The following is a 23,121-nucleotide window of genomic DNA, read 5'->3' on the forward strand; positions in this document are numbered from 1 at the left end:
GCAAATTTCTGTCCTTAATATCATCCCTCCTTACCATCATCCCCACACAAGTGGATGATAAAGTTACAGTTAGATAAGGCTTCAAAGATGATACGCACAGCGTGTGTGTAATAAAAAAAAAATACGACGTAATGAGACAATCAATGCAATTTGAAAACATGGACCAAATAATCAGTGCAATAAAAGGCATCGATCCCAACGCAGACAGAAAAGTGCTGCTGAAGATTTAGACTTGGCAACAGACAGACGGAGTTCAGGCATATGCAAGCAGAGACTATAAATAATGAAATGATCCTCCTTGGGACAAGATATTTTTCTATTAATCTTTATTTATATGACGGTTCTCTGGAAAGCACTTCATTTTAAAACCTGTTTCTGAGATAAGTAGCATAAGGCGCATCTGAAGAAATACTATCGTTGTATCACAGAGAACTTCCATGCCTTGAAATCATTTTTTCAGAGTATTATTAATAAGATGGTCTAGCTATGCAGAGCAAAAACGAAAAAAAAATCTTCAAAAGCCAAGACTGTCAGGCACATGAAGGTATGCATAAACTGTCTTCACATTTAATTTCGTATGATTTGGGAGATACATCCATGTACATCTAACCAGGTCAGGCAGCACAAGTCCTCAGTGAAACCTGGGTGTGCCAGCTTCAAGCCAAAGTATTCTGCTGAGTTTGGTTTGTGGAGAGACATTTGAAATGTTGCTTCATAGCTTCCATTTTCTAAAAGAAAAGGCAAATATTACGGAAAGACTAGAGAAAGACACAGAGTATTCACCACAATCTTCATCACTTAACATACAATAGAGGAAAGTGTTGCCTTTTATTCTATAAACCACTAGTCATCATTTGCTCCCCACTGAAAGGAAAGGGAATTTGTCTCATGGAAAACTAAGCTAGATTTATATCCTTTCTCTACACAAACACATATCAAACACCATAAGGAAGTCAACATCTTCAATTATAATTTCCCACTGTGTTTTCATGGAAAATAGGCTGAATTGACAGCTTGGTCCTAGAGGGGGAGCTCTAAATGGTTCATGGCTACACGAGAGGAAGGTATTAAGTGGCAAGCTGTGGGGAGGTAGAATCCAGTCTCATATTGGACATCATTTGCCCTGGGACTCAAACATCAACTTAGATTCTAGGTCAGATGTGGTGGCTCACGCTTGTAACTCCAACACTTTGGGAGGCCAAGGTGGGCAGATCACTTGAGCCTAAGAGTTCGAGACCAGCCTAGGCAGCATGGCAAAACCCCATCTCTACAAAAAATACAAAAATTAGCCAGGCATAGTGGTGCATGCCTGTAATCCCAGCGACTCAAGAGGCTGAGGTGGGAGGATCACCTGAGACCAAGGAGGTCAAAGCTGCAGTGAGCCATGACCTCACCAGTGCACTCCAGCCTGGGTGACAGAGTGAGACCCTGTCTCAAAAAAAAAAAAAAAAAAAAAAAATAGATTCTGACTCCAACTTCAACTATGGGAAATGAGAATTCTTTCATAGTTCCATTCATTGCCTTGTTCTGTCTGAAATCGTCTTTTCAAATAAAATGTGTGGATAATCTGAGTTATGAGATGGGTTTGTTTTTGGAAGCCAAATCGTTTGCAGAATACCTGACTGCATCATCATGTCGCATTTTAAAGGTTATTGACTCTCTTCGGGAGTCAGTGGCTGGGATTTAGGGTGCTGCCTGGTTTACTCCTTCACTGTCAGGCATTTTGACCTCACAACAGACTATTAGGGACTGGATTCCAAACTAGAACCCATCAGAGAAACAGGCAGAATGTGCTAGCCACAACTGTAACTTGCCTTTTTTTCTTTCTTTTTTGGAAATGGCCTATAAGAAGCCATCTGTCTACATTAAAGATTCTCTCTCGGCTGTGCCATTTCACATCCAATATTTCTTTATAATTATCACATTAAAACTGCACAATTTTTAAAGAACTTTCCAAGCTGAGTGAACAGACATGGATTTAAACAGGACCAACGAGTCTGTTACTGTGGGTTTTGCTTTGTTTTGTTTCTGGTATGAGGATAAATATCATCATATTTTCATTTTCTACCATTCTTCAGGTAGAATATCTTAAGCTTGCCAGTTTTCCTTTTTTCAAAACTGAGTCCCAACCCATTCCTTAGAAACGGAATTGTAACCAAGTGGCAAGCAGAGGGTTTTAAAGTAGAAGTCTGTGGGTCCAGAGCATGAAAGAAACTCCCTAGAGAGACATCAAATTATGGGCTAGACTCACTCTCTCACTCAAGCAAATGAACGACAAAACCTTTATGGTCCAATAACAAAGTGTGATGGCCACTCTCACTAGCTCCAAGATGCTCTAAAAATAGATTAAGTGCTTTTTATATTAGCTTTTTTTATATAAGTCTATTAAGAAGGGACGTCCCTACTATTCAAATTGGCCTTTGGTGCAAAGAGCATTGCTATTTGTCAGCCAATTTTTAAAGAGCACCAAAGATTTCTTCTTCCTTCTCCAAATAAACCCTTCTATCCACCCTTCTTTGTACAGGCACCAATTCTTATCACAAACTTTAACTGGAGACCTGCCTGGGGAACATGGTGAAGTCACTTTAGGTATCTTTGACAAGAAAGCTCTTGCTGCCTTATAATTTTAAACTTCTGTTGACGATGGAAAATAATTATGTAATTCTTACTGGTTTGGTAAGTGTCACTCATTTAGAGAATAATGAGTGCATATTCTATCATTACCTCCTGAGAGTAACAGCCCGAAAAGCCGTCTTAATTTTCAGTGGAGGTATAATATGGGAGATAAAAAGACTAACATTTTTTCAATTTTTTAAAAACCCTTATAGCTCCAGAGCAAAACCATGAGCAATGCTGCCCTAGAGAATAAACTACCGCCTCAAATTCAGTTGCAAAGCCAATCATATTAGTAATAATACAACATGTACCTAGGTATTTGCCAAACATCAGGAAAAAACAGATATTTTTATAGCACTTAATGTCTTTTGTTTTTGTTTTTGTTTTGGAGACAGAGTCTTGCTCTGTCACCCAGGCTGGAGTGCAGTGGTGCAATCTTGGCTCACTGCAACCTCCGCCTCCCGGGTTCAAGTGATTTTCATGCTTCAGCCTCCCGGGTAGCTGGGACCACAGGCATGAGCCACCCTGCCCGGCTAACGCACTTCATGTCTTTAGGGGTTTTCACACATGCTGTCCTATCTGTGTGGCCCACAATATTTAAGCATTCGCCCGTGTCCTCAAGATCCATCATCAGATTCTATTGTCTTATTAACACTTAATACATGTTCATTAATATGTGGCACTTATCAAACTAGTAAGAATTACATAATTATTTTCCATCATCAAGGGAAGTTTAAAACCAGAAGGCAGCAAGAGCTTACTTGTCAAAGATACCTAAAGGAACTTCACCATGTCCCCTGGTATTTCTAGAGAAGCGTTATGGTTAATAGAAATGGAGTATCAAGCACTTACGACTAAACCTGTGGCAGCAATAATCTTTCATGACTCAACAGCAGCTTTGTGATTTTTTAAGGTTATAATTTATTGCCATCATTCTGAACATCAGTAGTCACCCGCCTATAGTTGTACATGTGGTTGGTGGAGGGGTTGAGGTTATAGAATGCTGATAAAAGGACACTTGCTGTATCTTCTCTCAAATAAAGTTTATATAGAGGAAGAAGAGGAAGTAAATGCAAAACAAAACTCTTCCCTGCATCAAAAGTGCACTTTTTCCTAGAAATCCCATCAACCATAGCCTTCTGTGCCCTAGTGCGCAAGAAACAGACCCACGAAAGGTCAGGAGCCCCGCGGCTCTAGAAAGGAGCTGGACCCTGCCAGAAAGGTGTGCAGACCAGGGCTTTGGAAGGAGACAGACAGCCTTGAATTGGAATTCCCTTTCTCCTGTTACTAATCAAAACATGCCGCAGATAGCATACAGTACGGTAACTAGCAGCTTTTCCACCCCAGAATCCTGTAGCTACCTGGAGAAGTGGAAGAAATGAAGCGTGAAAAGGCCTAGGAATCTTCGTCTTCTCCAGGCTCTTCTCCTTCTGCAGCTTCCTCCTCCTCCTTGGCTTCCCCTTCCACACCCTCCGTGGCTATTTCCTCCGTCTTATTTTAACGAAAATTACATTAATATTAAGAAGCACAAGGGCCAAGGATACAGTGAGAAAAAGACTGTAAAATGCTGGACTAGAGGTCAAAGCCTCCCACACCCCACCACACAACACACAAACACACCAAACACACACACCACACAAATACACACACCATACATGCCACACATATGCCACACACACACCCCACACACATACCGCCCAAACGCACACACACCACAGAAACACACAAGACACACAGCACACACACCCAGACACACATCCACAAACACACACATACACACCACACAAATACCACACACCACACACACACACAGCAGACCACACACACTACACACATCACATATACCATACACAAATGCACATACAATATATCACATATACACCACACACAAATGCACATACAATATATCACACATACACCACACCACACATACACACACCCTTCACACCACACATATACACCATACCACACACATCACACACACACCACACACACACCAAACACACCACACACCATATACATCACACAAATACACAGACATCACACATACACCACACCACACATACCACACATACATACACACACACAAAAACATCATCCTTCTAAACACAGACTCCTCAATTTGGAATGGTGCTTTAGAATGATACGTTAATTCTAACAGGTTTTATGATCCTTCCTAAGCGTACAGTCTCCACTCATATTAACAAATGATTCTCAGCAAATAACCTGTACAAATTCAGAAGGTATATATATACACACACATATATATACCATATATATACACACACATATATATATATATATATATATATAGTTAGAAGAATAAAATACAAAAAGAATCAGCAAATCGAATTTTGTCAGAAAGGATGAGCTGTTAAATGCACAAGTTGGTTATATTTTCTTGTAACAAGCTAATTTCTTAAAGCAAAAGTTATCAGCAACCTACATATATAATCTGGAATTTCTTCCAAATTAACAGTATGTTTTTATCTTATTTTTAAAATTCTATTTTGAAGCTGGCCTAGCAAGAGAGAAACAAAAGAAATAATTATTGGAAAGATATAAATATTGAGAAATCATGGTGTAGAATATACTAGAAATCATCTTTAGGTCTAAGAGGAGGGGTTGGTTTGATATATTAGCATTTAAAATAATGAAGCAGATCTATACTTACTACCTCCCCAAATATAAACACATTCCATGAAAAAAAAGGAGACAAGAGTATTCATCAAAAATTGATTGTGTGTGTGTGTGTGTGTGTGTGTGTGTGTGTGTGTGTGTGTGGCTACAATGGTTATCTCTGGGTAACGACGGTTAAAAGCTATGTTCATTTTCCTCTTCTATCTGCATTTTTTTAATTTTCTATAATGATCATGAATTTTGTCATTTCAAAAGTTAACAAAAGTTTCTTAGAGGGGATTTCTTTTGACATTCGGGACCCTCTTTAATGTTGATGACCTTGTGCTGAAACATCTAAACAATACATGTAACTTAGTAAATTATTCTCCCTACCCTTGTGGTCACAATTTTAAGTTAGTTCTCTAGCATTTTAAAGTGATTAATCCAGGCCCATTGAAGTGGCTCACGCCTGTAATCCCAGCACTTTGGGAGGCCGAGGTGGGTGGATCACTTGGGGTCAAGAGTTTGAGACTAGCCTGGCCAACATGGTGAAACTCCATCTCTACTAAAAATACAAAAATTAGCCAGGTGTGGTGACACGTGCCTGTAATTCCAGCTACTCAGAAGGCTGAGACAGGAGAATCGCTTGAACCCAGGAGGCGGAGGTTGCAGTGAGCTGAGATCACACCAACTCCAGCCTGGGCAACAGAGTGAGACTCTGTCTCAAAAAAAAAAAAACAAACAAACAAACAAACAAAAAACAACAACAAGAAAATAAAGTGATTAATTCAAAGATGTTCAAAAACATAAACATAGGTAGGAATCCCTCCCTCAATGAAAACACCACTAACCACCATGCAGGATTCCTAAAGCCAGTGCATTCAACAGGGTGGAAAAGGATGAGGAGCAGGCATCTCCAGCCAGTGCCCTGGCCCGGCCTGGCCTGATGTCAGTGAGAAACCATGGAAGACACCTTCACCCGAGGGCGCTCCGAACAGGGTCCACAGCCAAGCCCTGTTCCTCTCTCCACCTCCCTCGGACAAACTTATCTCCAACTTACTTTCCTTCTCAGCAGGTTAAAGGAGGATTTTCTGGGTGTGTGGGTTGCATCGCTCTCTTACGTTATTAAGAACCTGCCTCAAGCTGCAATCCTCCCACCTAAAAGATGTTTTTATTAAGCAGATTAAGCACAGCTGTTGAAGATGGTCGACCGTACCTCTTCTGTGGCTGTCTCTCCTTCTTCTTCCTTACATCCATAAATCAAAATTAAAGAAAAAAACATAATTCAAGTAAGTTTAAAGTCAAATCTGAAAATCAAGCAAACTATAATAAAACACAAGCTAATCAAAATGAACAACACATTAGTTTATCCATAAAATAAGTAAATAGCAAAGATATGATAGCTGGGTGATCCCTACTTCTTTCATACATTATATTTCAAGCTCTTAAAATAATTGTGAGATTAAAGACCGTTTCCCATCAGTTGAACTCCTGAGAAAATGTAATTAATTATTAATACTGCTTAGTAATACATTCAATTCTATTTCTAAAGCATACCAAAGATTGATAGTGCTATCTAGCAAAATTCAGACCATATGCAAGCAATGTAAAAATTTGAACAAAAATGTCTTTTCTGACTTTATGCCCTTATAACTATGCCTTTACTTCAGGTTTGAACAAATTAATAAAAGTAGGTCAAAAACTTTTCCTCTATGAGAACAAAATGATAACATTTCTGAATCACATAGTATTTTAAATACTGATTTCTGGGTAAAGAAAGAAACTTGCAAGGTAAGAGTGGGTGGGGTCACCCAAGGCTCAAATAGGTCTCTACTGTGCAAGCCCCCAGCCCACTGGAATTTCTATTTCCCCCAGATCAAAGCAAAATAACCAGGCTACAGCTCCTAAAAATGCCTCTAAGAAGAAAACAAAAGCTTTTCCATCCCTTCCCAGAATGGTCCGATAAACCTCCCTGGAACCAGAGTGCCACAATTGCTTTAATTAAAGAGAGAGATGTGGTTCTTAAGAGCAGTCCCTAAAAATTCCTAATGCCTTACAACTCAGGCAGTGAGCTCAGGGAATCATCGACAGGGGGCACTGAAAGTAATCTTGCAGTCATATACATTCTCTACCCAGCACCGTGTTTATACAGATGAGGACACTGAGGCCACAGAGGGAAGTCATTTGCCAAAGTGAAAGGTCACAGGACAAGGAGTCAGCACAATCAGGACTCACTGCAAGTCTACTGATTCCTAATTAAGTGTCCTTGTTACACTACCAGGCAGCCTCTCAAGATTAATAACGGAAAAATCAAAATCACAAAAGGTGGCAGAGTACAACAGCTCATGCCTGTAATCTCAGCTCTTTGGAAGGCTGAAATGGAAGGATCACTTGAGGCCAGGAGTTCAAGACCAGCCTGGGCAACATAGCAAGACCCCCCCCCCATCTCTATAAAACATGTTAAAAATTAGCCAGGCATCCAGAGGCAGAGGCGGGAGGATCACTTGAGCCCAGGAGTTTGAGGCTGCTGTGAACTATGATCGTGCCACTGCACTCCAGCCTGGGTGACAAAATAAGACCCTGTCTATAAAATAAAATTTTAAAAATCACAGACGGTAGGCCAGGCGCAGTGGCTCATGCCTGTAATCCCAGCACTTTGGGAGGCCGAAGAGGGCGGATCACCTGAGGTCAGGTGTTTGAGACCAGCCTGACCAACATGGAGAAACCCCATCTCTATTAAAAATATAAAATTAGCTGGGCATGGTGGCGCATGCCTGTAATCCCAGCTACTCGGGAGGCTGAGGCAGGAGAATCGCTTGAACCCAGGAGGCGGAGGTTGCGGTGAGTCAAGATTGCGCCATTGCACTCCAGCCTGAGCAACAAGAGCAAAACTCCATCTAAAATAAATAAATAAATAAATATCACAGAAAGCAAGTTATACAGGATCTAACACACTCCCACATCTCCTGGCCCAACCTCATGTTTTTAGCCATTTCCAGAATAATACCTTCATATTTCTGAGACGGACACTGAACTTGAAAGCCTGACAGTGCCAGCCAGGTCAAGGGCAAGAGGACTTTTTCAGCACTGGGAATCTTCAAACTAACCTTTACGTTAAATGCCACTGGTGACACCCCAAGTTTTGGTGCTCAAATAATGTGCAGGAGAAGAGTCTGGCACTTGTTGCAAAATCCAGGGGTTGCTTTCACAGTGACGTGTTGATCATGCCTCTTTAATCCTGCCTAATCCTGCCCATGTCTCGCCCCTCCTCTGCCATGACTGCCATCTTTGCTCACTGGGTTGCTGAAGGAAGCTCCTAAAGAGTGATTATCACCTCCTCTTTTCTTTCTCACCTCCAATCTGTGCTCCAGACTGCAGCCAGAGAGATTGTTCCAAAAAGCACCCAACCTTACTGTGCTACCCTCATCTTTAGAAACTTCCATCTCCTCAAGATAGTCTATCCTCCTGATATGGTTTGGCTGTGTCCCCACCCAAATCTCACCTTGACTTGCAATAATCCCCATGTGTCAAGGGTGGGGCCAGGTGGAGGTAACTGAATCATGGGGGCGGGTTCCCCCATACTGTTCTTGTGGTAGTAAGTCTCACAAGATCTCATGGTTTTGTAAATGGGAGTTCCCCTGCTCAAGCCCTCTTGTTTGCCACCATATAAGACATGGCTTTGCTCCTCCTTCGCCTTCTGCCATGATTGTGAGGCCTCCCCAGCCATGTGGAACTGTAAGTCCATTAAACCTCTTTCCTTTATAAATTACCCAGTCTCAGGTATTTCTTTATTAGCAGCATGAGAACAGACTAATACACCTCCTTAAAACAGTGAAAAGGCCGTCTGGCTCTGCGTACCCCTCTGGCCTCATCTCTCACCACTCTACTTCAGCCATCCTGAGCCACATGCAGTTTTCTCACATTGGCCACACCTTCCAGCATATGCTCAGACATTTCCAAGGAGACTTTCCTAACCCACAAGGTTGAGTTAAGGACCTTCTCACTTGCTCCCATAATCATCATTTACTTATCTGTCTCCCTCACTAGTCTGTGTATTTGGGGGCATAACCTGTGTCTTATTCATTTTTGGATCTCTGAGAACTGTCTGGCCCCTCCAGGCCACTTTCTGGAACCAACAGGCAAGCTTGATAAATATGTGTTAGTGATTGGATAGAAGAACACAGGAAATCTGTTAGTAACTCTTTGGATCTCAAAGAACTTTGATTTTCTTCTTCTTCACACAGGATCAGAATAAAATTCATTATATGTAACATAGAATTATTGATTATGTAGAGTTTTACATTCTTCCGAATCCAATTATTGTTATTAATTATATTCAGCTGAAACAAATGAATTAGCCAGATAAGGTCAACCGTAGAGCTAGCCTGAGGGGCAGTAGGAAGTCTTATAGGAATGTAAGTCTCAACTTTTATAGTTAGCTAGCAACAACTATGGAGGAACCTAGCACTCTTTTTTTTTGAGATGAAGTTTTGCTCTCGTTGCCCAGACTGGAGTGCAATGGCACAATCTCGGCTCACTGCAACCTCCGCCTCCTGGGTTCAAGCTATTCTCCTGCCTCAGCCTCCCAAGGAGCTGGGATTACAGGCACCCGCCACCACACTCGGCTAATTTTTTGTATTTTTAGTAGAGATGGGGTTTCACCATGTTGGCCACGCTGGTTTCAAACTCCTGACCTTCAGGTGATTCACTCGCTTCGGCCTCCCAAAGTGCTGGGAATACAGGTGTGAGACACCAGATCTGGCCCCTAGCACTCTTTATCAATATCTGAATTGACCATAATTTCTTAAAAGATATGTTAAGCAGGGAAAGTGACTGCTCAGGCAAAGTGATTACTCAGAGAATGCATAAAAACACTTAGCCTCAAAAGGATAAGTAAGCTTGGAAGAACTTTGGATATTATCATCACAAGCTCCCCCAGAACATAAGCTCTGTGGGAGCAGCGACTCTGTCATTTTCATTGCTCCCTCCACAGTCCCTGGAATCCTGCCTGGCAAGTGGCAGCACTCAATCTGCCCACAAAATGTTGAATGACTGCATTTATGTAATGCTACTCCAGCTCAGTTTCAAATCCCCCATAGAATGAGGTGGGATATATTAGTTTTAAAAATAATGGCTGGGAGTGGTGGCACATGCCTGTAAACCCAACACTTTAGGAGGCTGAGGAAGGAGGATCACTTGAGGCCAGGAGTTTGAGACCAGCCTGGTCAACAGAGCAAGACCCCATCTCTACAAAAAATGTAAAAATTAGCTGGGTGTAGTGGCCTGTGCCTATAGTCCCTGCTACTTGGGAGGCTGACGTGGAAGAATCACTCGAGCCCACTATGATTATGCCACTGCACTCCAGCCTGGGTGACAGAATGAGACTCTGTCTCTAAAAATAAATAAATAAAAATAATAATAATTAAGCTTCCAACCTTGGTTCATAGAATTATAAAATACTGGAATTAGGCAGATCCTTAAAAGTCATCTATGTAAAATGCTTGAACTGACTTTCATGGCTGGCAAGTAATTACAGGCACAAAAGCATTTTTTTAAGATAATTATAATCATCTGGTCAATTAAGCCAAGATCTCACATAATCATCATTTGAGGAAGCATACACCTTAAAGTAATTTCACCTTGTTTTTCAGAGAAAGCCAGAAGAGAGAAACCTCAGAAGTGGGAAGTCTTAGAACCTTCCACAGCAGCTATTTTTGTTGGAAACTTGGCCAGAAAAGCAGACTGCAGAGGTGGCGCGTGGCCAGAACTAAGGACAGGTGTCCGTGGTGGTGAGTGCCAGGCAGCATTCACTGGGAACAGGTGGTAGGTGTGGGAGATAGTGAAGGGCTAGCCCAGCGTGACCTGCAAGGGCAGCCAGCCCCACAGCGGCTAGAGATGAGAGGACAGAGACAGAGTCCTCTCGAGCTGCAGGCACTCCAGGGACCCAGCCTGAGACCCGTGACTCTTCCCACAAACCTACATCAATGTTTGCCCCTTGAAACTTTTCTCAAGACTGCTATTGGAGGAAGCCAGAGAGGGGTGGTTACAGATCATAATCATGTTATCTGTCAAGCAAGGGCCTCATGACTTTCAGATAGGATGACTGGGTTGACAAAGCATACAATTTTAAATAATTGTATCTTGATCAAAAAAAAACAAACTAAACCTGCACAAGGTGCAATGTTTCCAGCATCTTCTAAAGCTCTCATGATGTCCCAGTCTGCAATTCATTTCTTAGAGAATGCCCAGAAACTGAGCTGACTTTCTGTTTTCCTCCTTAACTCCTGAGGTGCCGGTTCCTTAGCCCCTCACCCTCCCCTGGGTTATCAGGCTAGGCCCCATGAGGTCCCCTATTTTTTAAAGTTACAGGTAAGATCTTCCTAGGCATGAAGTCAAGGTCTTCTCGGTGTTCACCCTTCTGACTTCCCAAGTCCTCCTGCCTCAATCCTTTATCAAGGACAGAATTTACACAGAATTTACATCTTGGCATCTTGTGTTTACGAACCCTGGAAGTTGAGGTGGTGGTCAGGGGAAGTCCATACCATTAAAGAAGATAATAGTTTTTGTTTCCATTTCTGTTGATTTTTTTAATCAATGTCAAACATTAGGTAAATATTCCTCTCCATTAAATGGAATTGTATGAGTGCCTACAAGTGTGCACTAAGTGTGCATGTTTAATAGCAGAGATCAGATGAGCCTGTCCCTGACTTAGGCACTTACCTGGTTTATCACTCAACTGAACATTGCCAGGTGCTGGAGAGAGGTTTTCTGCTTGTTTTGTGTTTTTACTGCACACATTACAATTGTTTTTAACACACAAATGAAGGCAGGTTTTTTTAGAAAAGGTAAAAACTTGATATGGTTTGTCATCTAGTTAACAGAAATGCACCAATGCATTGCATTTCTGGTTTCATTAAGGCTAGATGAGATGTCACCCTTTGGGGAAGTTGGGTGAAGGGCACACAAGACTCTTATTTTTTAAACTTGCTGTGAGTCTATAGCTATTTCAGAATAAAATGTTTAAAACTGTTTTTATTCCTCATAATAAGCGTGGCTGAACGCCAGGATATGAATTGTGACTTGTTGTTTCTGCTACACAAAGCTGAGGGGGTAGAGGGGTCAGAGTAAGAGTTATTTTCTCTTCCCACAGGCAACCTATTTGTTCTGGCTTTCCACTCCTAAGGAAGAAAGTATAGGCCTTGGTTTTCAAAACCCTAGGCTAATGGGGTGATAAAGCTAGGTGGTCCCTGAGGGAAAAAAAAAAAAAAAGAGCTTGGAATTGGCAAGACGGAGGTGGCCAGACAGGGGAGGAAAGAAGGATTTTCCAGGAGGGGTACTGCCCAGGCCCTGCTCATACACAGAAACAGAGCCAGGGACCGCTGGGGCGTTTAAGTAGCACAAGGCACTCTGTACAGGCAGCAGCGTCCGCGGTCAGAAGGCCAGCCACTGTGAAAGGCCAGTCTGTGTCCAGCCAGAACAGAGGATCTGGCCCATGCCAAGGGACAGACAGCAGAAATACCACCACAGACAAATAACCAGCATCCAATCCCTGCCCAGTCACCACTAACGACCCCAGGATGGCTGTGAGACCCTCAGGAGGACAGGGTCTTCAAAATACCCCACCCAGCTGGAAGCTCCTGCTAGCCAAGTGGTGGGCACATGGAGCAGATAGAGGGACTTTAAAGAAATAAAGGAAGCTGACATTCCTTGCCCAGGAGTCTTAGGAATCAAATGTGGGCCCACGAATATTCTAAACTTTATATCCACCGCAGCGTGTTGGTTAAGGAGGGAAGCCCAGGGGAGCGCCTCTGTTTTAACCACAGCAAGCCAAGGGGAGCAAAAAGAAATAGCCTCAGGATGGTTTCAACAGAGCCAGAAGTTTGAAAGCCTTGGATTTATCTGAGGTGTCATACCTACATGAAACTACTAGGATGTGTCTCATACTTTCAAAATCAATGTTCAAAACACACAGAGCTCTCCCTTGTCTTTTTGATTCCCTATCAGCCTGTCTATGCCTGAGGTGCCCTGGGAGGAGAGATGCCTTTACAAATAGCCCACGATGTCCTCCCATCTCAGCATTTTTTTTTTTTGAGACAGGGTCTTACACTATTGCCCAGACTGGAGTGCAGTGGCACAATCTCAGCTCACTGCAACCTCTGCCTCCCGGGTTCAAGCGATCCTCCCACCTCAGCTTCCCAAATAGCTGGGATTACAGGTGTGTGCCATCACACCCAGCTAATTTTTATATTTTTAGTAGAGACGGGATTTTACCATGTTGGCCAGGCTGGTCTCAAACTCTTGACCTCAAGTGATCTGCCCACCTCTGCCTTCCAAAGTACAGGGATTATAGGCATGAGCCACGCGCCCAGCCCCATCTCAGCTTTTAACAACAAACCAAAGACCGTCAAAACAAGCCAGTAGGTTCTTGAAGCACAAAATGCAAGCATTCTAAATATCTAAGTGGTGTTTGTCTCCTTCTTAAATTTTAAAGTTCAGCCTATTTTCATATATACTCATAAGGGTTAATCATGTTTTTACAACATTTTTCATTTGTTTACTGACAATCACAGAGGGTTTTTCTAATTTAATTGAATTAAAGTAAATAAAAGAGTATGTGTTGGTTTTCAAACAGGAAGAAGTCAGAATCTGTCTTTCTGTAGGATAAATGGCATTGAAGAGTTGAAAAGTGAATTTGATAATACGATGTTAGTAATATATTCATATGAAATAAAAATATGTTTCACTTATGGTCATTTCTTCACCATAGCCCACATAAAAATAACAAAAAATGGTTTTTTAATTCCTACCAGGATTCACAAGATTATAATTGACTTTGTCAAAGGCTCACAATTTTAAAATGTAGTAGCAAAGAGAACATCCAAGCTGGGTGATTCATCACTTCACAGAACTAACCCAGCCCAGTGGCTGAGAAGCTGAAGCAAAGCCCACCCTGGCTATAGGAGGCAGGATCTGATTATAAACATGCTACACCTTCCTGCTGGTCTCACGGGAGAAAGGGGCTGGGGTGTAATGCTTTTCGTCTTTGTCTCTATGTCTTAAAAGAAGCAAACTCAGGCCGGGCGCGGTGGCTCACGCTTGTAATCCCAGCACTTTGGGAGGCCGAGGCGGGCGAATCACGAGGTCAGGAGATCGAGACCACGGTGAAACCCTGTCTCTACTAAAAATACAAAAAAATTAGCCGGGCGTGGTGGCGGGCGCCTGTAGTCCCAGCTACTCAGAGAGGCTGAGGCAGGAGAATGGCGTGAACCCGGGAGGCGGAGCTTGCAGTGAGCCGAGATTGCGCCACTGCACTCCAGCCTGGGCGACAGAGCGAGACTCCGTCTCAAAAAAAAAAAAAAAAAAAAAAGAAGCAAACTCAACTTCAAAGTATTCATAAATATGACTGTAAGGGTGCATTAGGCAACTCATGCAAAGTTCAAATTGTGATACAGATTATTTTTTAATTACAAGATAATGAAATGGTCACTATATTTAATTTTTAAAGTATTGTTTCTGAATTATATAGGCTGCCATGAAACACCATCTAACTTCTAGGTCAAGATTGAAGCTTTTGTCTTTCTTTAAAACAAAAATTTCAGAGTTGTAATATCAACATTTTGAAATAGCAGTCTACTTCAAATATAAGTCTAAATATCAGGGAATTTCCTTCCCTAACCCCTCCCAGTTTAAATTCTTTAAGGTAACGACAAATTGATGCCCAGCCCCACAGCCCTTTTTCCATAGTGTGGGTGTGGGTCTCAGCCCCTTTCTAGCCACATTCTATCTGGGGAATGAGGATCCAGCTCTCATAAAAGCTCCCACACCTCTCCTGGAATAAATAAATTAGCAAACCATCAGAGTTTGAAAAATAGTCTTTGCTACAACTGACCCAGTGGAGAAGCCCTCTGACATTCTCCTCCAAGGAGGCCCAGAGCAATTCCTGCACCCCATTCCCAGCCCCACCAGGCTCCTTCCTTGGTGCCTGGTTTCCCAGCACGTTTTCAGAACTCCTTGAAGAAGTGGCCCATCCCATCCCCCATTATCTCAGCTTGGCACTCACAGAACCAGTGTCCCCCAACATTGCCCACTCCTCATCCTGCTGCTCCTGCATGGGAATCCCTTTAGAATTAATCATGTGACTTCACCAGGATCTTCTATTTCCCTGATTGAACTTAAATTAACTGAGTGTCAATTTCCCTCCCCAAGGAGTCATTTTTATCCTCAAGTTCCTGTTGTCTTCCCCCAGATATACTGCACCCCCTTAACTCTGTTTCCCCACTGGGCAGGGCTCCTGGGTGGATGTAAGCTAGGAGTCTGTCATTAATCATGATCAAGCAGAAAGGTCCCTTGTTTATAAAGAACATGCACCTAACCTAGCCATAACAACACCACAACAAATTCTCCAAGCCTTGTCTAGCCAGCTCCCTCCTGGCCCGGGTTCAGGCTCCTTTGTCTTCCCTTTAGCCCTCTCTGCACCGGGATTCCAGTGCTTAACACATCAGCAGAAATTACTTGCTTCCTCCCTGGCTAAACTCAGCTCCTCCCTCTCTTTCTGACTGCTTGTGCCCAGAGTCAAGTTGTACAAGCCCTGTAAAAGTCTCTATTGAACAGCAAAGAATCCAGTCAAACTGCTGTGAAAAAATGAACACTCACATTCTTCTCCTGGGCTTCAGGGAGGTTGCCCGCATCTTCACTGCCCTCTTTTTGTGCCTCAGTTTCTCCACCTTCTTCAGCCTTCTCTGATCCCTGGTCAAAAAGGAAACCCAGGATATGAGCTCAAAAAAAAGAAAAAAACAAAAAACCAGGCCACACATGCTGTGGCTTTCTTATTTAGACACACAGCATATAAATGAAGCAAATGTAGACTGCCCACTCATTAGGTCACTTAGCGACTAGAGCATAGGATCTCCAAACCCCAAAATGCCGACTGGGATAAGTCAAAGATCCAACCTATGTGCATTGCAGGGTAACAAACTGCCTAAGTGAGGAGTTTCAATTCACCCAGTTCACGCTGATGAGGAGAAATTCGAAGAATTCTATCTTTACACAGTGTTTTCTATTGCTTGTATGGAGGGAGGCTTATAATTTTAGAGATTAAAAATTAAGAAGATAGATAAGGTAGAAAGATAAAGTAGACAGGTAAACATACATAGATGGATAAATGGATGGATGGATGGATGGATGGATGGATGGATGGATGATGTACAGAGACAGAAACACAGACGGACGGAGGAATGGATGGATGGGCAAACAGATGGGTAGGCAGGCAGGCAGACATAGATAGATAGATAGATAGATAGATAGATAGATAGATAGATAGATAGATAGATAATAGATAGGTGGATGGATGGATGATAATACGGTTAGGCTTTGTGTCCCCACTCAAATCTCATCTTGAATTATAATCCCCATAATGGCAATAATCCCCACATGTCAAGAGAGAGACCAGATGGTGGTAATTGAATCATGGGGCGGTTTCCTCCATGCTGTCCTCGTGATAGTGAGTGAGTTCTCACGAGATCTGATGGTTTTATAAGGGGTTCTTCCCTCTTCATTCAGCACTTCTCCTTCCTGCTGCCTTGTGAAGAAGGTGCCTTGCTTCCCCTTCACCTTCCACCATGACTGTAAGTTTCCTGAGGCTTCCCCAGCCATGCTGAACTGTGAGTCAATTAAACCTCTTTCCTTTATAAATTACCCAGTCTTGGGCAGTTCTTTATTGCAGTATGAAAACAGACTAATACAGATAGATAGATACAGATGATAGATGATTGATTAGACAGATGAATAGATAATAGATAGATGACAGATGGACGGGTGGATGGATAGAGAGAGAGAGAGAGAGATTAGGACCAAGTAGACATTCTGAGGAAACTGGCATGGGGATGATGGCTTGAGACACCAGTGTTTACTTCTGTGGTGCTCGGTGCCTCTCCCACTACATCGCCATTGGGATGGGACAATGCTTCCTTGGGAGATTTTGTCACCTGCATTATGTAAAGTGAGAGTGTTTGAGAATTTTCTTAAGGACAATAGCTTGCATTTCAACGTCTTAACTATTCAAACTATATTTGTCTTCATCCTTAATCTTATCTTCACTAAGTAGGTAGGGCAGTCATTACCACCCACACTTCAGAGACAGGAAAATAAAGGCAGAAAACGTCACATTGTGAGTTAGGGGAAGGACTAGGTCTACACCTCCTCCCTGATGCTCTTTTGACTTACAAAATGGGTCCCAGCCTTTTAAAATATCAGGTTATTTTTATTACAGAGGCACTGCAAGCTCGTGGGAGCAAATTAAGCCACACACACACGCTCCAATCCCACCCTCCTGTGATAATCAGTATTAAAAATGTGACAGGGTACCTCTGCATCCTAATACATAAAAGCTATTTTAGGGGGGAATTGATTGTCATTTTTCTTTTATTTTTGTGGCTTTGAAACAGAAATGGGAACACAGTATGCACAACTTCATTTTTAGCTCAATGTACCATGGAGATTTGTCCAGGTTAATTCATATGATTGATCCTATTGAATCATTCTTTTTAACATCTGCTTCATATTAAATATATAATAATTTATTCAAACATTTCCCAGTCAATGGCTGTTCCAAATGTTTATATGTTTCTTCCACCACAAATAACACTGTACTAAACTGAATAAAATGGTGAGGTTATTCTTATTAGTTTTCAAAAAGGTGGCAGCAATTCATATCCCCACAGCGATATATGAATGTCTCCTTCTCCTTTATCCTCATAACCAGTGAAGATGACTGTTACTTCTAATGTTTACCAATATGTCGAGGAGAAAATAGAATTTCATTTTTGGTTTCACTTATATATTTATCATTATTGGAAATATGGGCATATTTTTTATAAATTTTTAGCTATTTCTATTTCCTCTTCAAATAATTGTCTTGATATGTTTTGCCCATTTTATTTGATTTTTTTCCTTTTTGTAGACATTGCAGTGAATGCATTGCTCATTTTTACTTGAGTTGTTTGTCCTTTACAATCAATTTTTAGAGTATCTTTCTATATTAAAAATTTTAGCCCTGTCATGTTACAAATGTTTTCCTCCAGTCTATAGTTTTTACAGATTTTGTTGTATTTTTTTTAGTTTTTAGTCTTCTTATGGGCAAATTTATCTAACTTTTATTCTCTAAAATATACTTCTATTACTTTATATTGTTATTAAAGCTTTAATCCATCTGGAATTTAATTTAGCATATGATGTAAAGTCGATGTCTACATTTGTTTTCTTCCAGATAGATGGCAAATTATGTCTATATTATATATAAACCATCATTTCCCATTACATTCAGATTATATATTTGTCATTTACTATAATATATATAAATGGATGTTTCTACACTATCCTATATATAAATACTGATACAATGAAAATAAAAATTAAAATATTTTATATAAACATATAAATATAAATATATTATCAGATATACATATAAATATATGTATTAGTTCCAAGACCAAAATACTGCTTTTATCACTGTAGCTTATAAGACATATTTTAATATTTGGAAAGTCAAGTTGTTACACAAAGTCTTTTTCAAAATTTTCTTGGCTCCTCTCAGACAATTATTATTCCAAATACATTTTAAGATAACGTTTCTTAGTTTCAAAAATTAAAAAATAGAATTTTGATTGAAATAGCACTAAACATTTATTAACTTAGAAAATTTTCATTCCTTATTGTTAAATCATTCCATCCAGGAACACTGCAGGTTTATTTCTTCAGTATTTGTTAGTGTCCTTCAGAATAAAATTAAACTGTGTTCTTCATAGAGGCCCTGTATGTTTCTTGATAAATTTATTCCTAAACATTTTACAGATTTTTATCACTACCATGAATGGGATATTTTTCCTTCTTACATTTTAACTTACTACTTATAATTATTGATGTAAACAAAACCTACAAATTTTTGTATATTTTTCTTTCATCTAGAAACTTAAGAAACCATCTTATCAATTCTAATGCATTTCACTGGAGTTTTAAAGATTTTTAGGCATGCGATTATATCATATGCAAATAAAGATAATTTTTAAATTTTATCTATGTCTTATATACTTAAGACTTATTGGGCCGGGTGCGGTGGCTCACGCCTGTAATCCCAGCACTTTGGGAGGCCGAGGAGGGCGGATCACGAGGTCAGGAGATCGAGACCATCCTGGCTAACATGGTGAAACCCCGTCTCTACTAAAAATACAAAAATTAGCCGGGCGTGGTGGTGGGCGCCTGTAGTCCCAACTACTCAGGAGGCTGAGGCAGGAGAATGGCGTGAACCTGGGAGGCGGAGCTTGCAGTGAGCCGAGATCACGCCACTGCACTCCAGCCTGGGTGACAGCAAGACTCCGTCTCAAAAAAAAAAAAAAAAAAAAAAAAAGACTTATTGCATGTTATTACATTATTACAATAACTACAGCTCCTAAAACAACATTTAATAATACAGTGATGACAGGCACGCCTATCTTGCTTCTAATTTTAATCGAAATGCTTCAGTATTGCATGGTTCATTATGATACTTATAATTACTTTCTGATAAATGTATTTTATGTTTTAAGTTGTTTCTTTCTACTTATATTTTAATCCACTCTTAACCAGAAATATCTGATAAATTACATCAAATATCTTCTTGGCATTTATAGGTGCAATCATATGGTTTTTCTCCATTAATCAGTTCATGTAATGAATTAAGGCAACTGAATAAATTGTTTGATGACGGTGAATTATCTTTAATTCACTTCTGAATATATTTTGCTAATATTTTATTTAGACTTTTGAGAAGGAGAATGATGGCTTACATCTGTAATCCCAACACTTTGGAGGCCTAGGTGGGAGGATTACTTGAGGCCAAGAGTTCAAGACCAGCCTGGGCAACATAGCAAGATCCTTCCACTACAAAAAAAAAAAATTTTATTAGCAAGGCATGGTGATGTATGCCCATAGTACCAGCTACTTGGGAGGCTAAGACAAGAGGATTGCTTGAGCCCAGGAGTCTGAGGCTGCAGTGAGCCATGATTATGCCACTGTACTCCCACCTGGGTGACAGAGCAAGATCCTTACTCAAAAAAAAAAAAAAAAAAAAAAAAAACCAGAGACTTTTACCTTCTGATTCATAACTGAGATTGATGTCGGTACAACTGAAAGTATCCTAAGTAATAGGATAGCTGCTACTAGAAACATAGAGTTTGCTGTTTGGGTCCAACAAACTAAATGCCTGCTGAAACAAACACAATAGTCAATGTTTTTCCGAAGAATGTAACAAAATACAGAATCTCCACAACACAAGACTCACTATGTTCAAGATACCATCCAAAATACTTAACATACAAGGAACCAGGAAAATGTTACTCATTCTCAAGAGAAAAAAACAACCAATGAAGACCAACACAGAAAAGACCTGGATGCTGGAATTTGCAGACAAGGATTTTAAAGCAGCTATTAAAAATATTCTCAAAGATGTAAAGGCAAACATGCTTGCAATGAATGAAACAACTGACATTCTCAATAGAAAAATAGAAATTATAAAAATCAAACAAGTGTAAAATTTCAGAATTGAAAAATACAATATATGAAATAAAAAAATTACTAGACTGGATGCAGAATGAAAATGACAAAGACAAAAATAAGTGAATTTAAAATAAATCAATAGAAATTATCCAATATGAAGAACAAATTAAAACAAGACTGAAAAAATTTTAAGCCTTAGGGAAGTGTGGAATAATAACAAAAGATTTAACATATATGTAATTAGAGTGCCAGAAGGGGAAATGAAAGCAAATGGAGTAGAAATAATATTTGAAAATATAATGGTTGAAAATTTTCTAAATTTGGTAAATGATACAGATTTAAGACTCTCAGAAAACCCCAATTATAGTAAGTACACAAAAAAAATCATAGGTAGGCATATCATAATCAAATGGCTGAAAACCAAAGATAAAATGAAAATCTTAAAAGCACCCAGAGAAAAATCATACACTATCTACAGGAAACAAGATCATGTCTCTTTAGAAACTATGGCGATCAGAAGACAGAAGGGAAAAAAACACATCAAGGTGTTGAAAGGAAAAAACCTCTCAACTGAGAATTTTATATCCAGTGAAATATCCCTCAAGATTGAAAGCAAAGACACTTCAGATAAAAGAAAACTAAAGAACTTATTGCCAGCAGACCTGCACTATGAAATAATGCTAAAGGACTAAAGGAAGTTCTTTGGGCTGAAAGAAAATGGCACCAGATGGAAACTTCACTCTTCATAAGGCATCAGAAATTTAAAAGTCTGGGTAAGCACAAAAGATTACCTCCTACTTAAAAAAAAAAAAAGAAGAAGAAGAAGACTGTTCAATAGGAATATTACATAGTAGAGTTGATGGTATATGGAAACATGATACACATGATCATACAGCATAAAGAATGGGAAACAGTCAATGGATGCATATGATGGCAATTTGTCTACATATTACGTGAAAGTGTTATAACATTAAGTCTAAGTAGACTGTGAGATATTAAGAATATATATTATACACCTAGAAAACCCTAAAGACTCCTCCAAAAAGCTCTTAGAACTAATAAAAGAATTCAGCAAAGTGTCCAGATATGAAATTAATGTACACAAATCAGTAGCTCTCCTATACACCAACAGTGACCAAGTGAGAATCAAATCAAGATCTCAACTACTTTTACAATAGATGCAAAAAAATAAAATACTTAGGAATATACCTAACCAAGGAGGTGAAAGACCTCTACAAGGAAAATTACAAAACTGCTGAAAGAAATCATAGACAACACGAACAAATGGAAAGACATCCCATGCTCACGAATGGGTAGAATGAATATTATGAAAATGACCATATGGCCAAATGCAATCTACAAATTCAATGCAATTCCCATCAAAATACTACCATCATTCTTCACAGAACTAGAAAAAAACAAACCTAAAGTTCATATGGAGCCATAAAAGAGCCCACATAGCCAAAGCAAGACTAAGCAAAAAGAACAAATGTGGAGGCATCATGTCACCTGATTTCAAACTATAGTATAAGGCCATAGTCACCAAAACAGCATGGTACTGGTATAAAAATAGGCACATAGACCAATGAAACAGAACAGAGAACCCAAAAATAAACCCAAATACTTACAGCCAATGATCTTTGACAAAGCAAACAAAAACATAAAGTGGGGAAAGGACACCCTATTCAACAAATAGTGCTGGGATAATTGGCAAGCCACATGTAGGAGAATGAAACTGGATCCTCATCTCTCACCTTATACAAATATCAACTCAAGATGGATCATGGACTTAAATCTAAGACCTGAAACTATAAAAATTCTAGAAGATAATATCAGAAAAACCCTTGTAGACATTGACTTAGGCAAGGATTTCATGACCAAGAACCCAAAAGCAAATGCAATAAAAACAAAGATAAACAGCTGGGACTTAATTAAACTAAAGAGCTTTTGCACGGCAAAAGGAACAGTCAGCATAGTAAACAGACAACCCACAGAACGGGAGAAAATATTAACAATCTATGTATCTGACAAAGGACTAATATCCAGAATCTACAATGAACTCAAATTATCAGGAAAAAAAAATCCCATCAAAAAGTGGGCTAAGGACATGAATAGACAATTCTCAAAAGAAGATATACAAATGGCCAACAAACACATGCAAAAATGCTCAACATCACTAATGATCAGGGAAATGCAAACCAAAACCATAATGTGATACCACCTTACTCCTGCAAGAATGGCCATATCAAAAAATCAAAAAATAATAGATGTTGGCGTAGATGCAGTGAACAGGGAACACTTCTACACTGGTGGTGGAAATGTAAACTAGTACAGCCACTATGGAAAACAGTATGGATA

General features: G+C 40.0%; 1 protein-coding gene across 3 annotated transcripts in view; it reads right to left on the bottom strand.

The window, feature by feature from the left end:
- Nucleotides 1-309: 309 nt before the first annotated feature.
- The window catches only part of SH3BGR (SH3 domain binding glutamate rich protein), a 66,671-nt gene continuing 43,859 nt past the window's right edge, over nt 310-23,121 (bottom strand). Inside the window, exons 4-7 of one of the 3 annotated variants that reach the window (XM_055279725.1) lie at nt 15,889-15,981; nt 6,452-6,481; nt 3,978-4,107; nt 310-728 (exon numbers count right to left, since the gene is read on the bottom strand). In XM_055279725.1, the coding sequence (XP_055135700.1) occupies nt 4,012-4,107; nt 6,452-6,481; nt 15,889-15,981 (219 nt within the window). In that variant the 3' untranslated portion in view covers nt 310-728; nt 3,978-4,011. Of the gene's footprint in view, nt 729-3,977; nt 4,108-5,140; nt 5,954-6,451; nt 6,482-15,888; nt 15,982-23,121 lie in introns of those variants that run through there. The other 2 variants (XM_055279726.1, XM_055279727.2) reach the window with 2 other exon arrangements.

The sequence above is a fragment of the Symphalangus syndactylus genome, chromosome 5 (genome assembly GCF_028878055.3).
Source record: "Symphalangus syndactylus isolate Jambi chromosome 5, NHGRI_mSymSyn1-v2.1_pri, whole genome shotgun sequence".
NCBI classification, from domain to species: Eukaryota; Metazoa; Chordata; class Mammalia; order Primates; family Hylobatidae; genus Symphalangus; species Symphalangus syndactylus.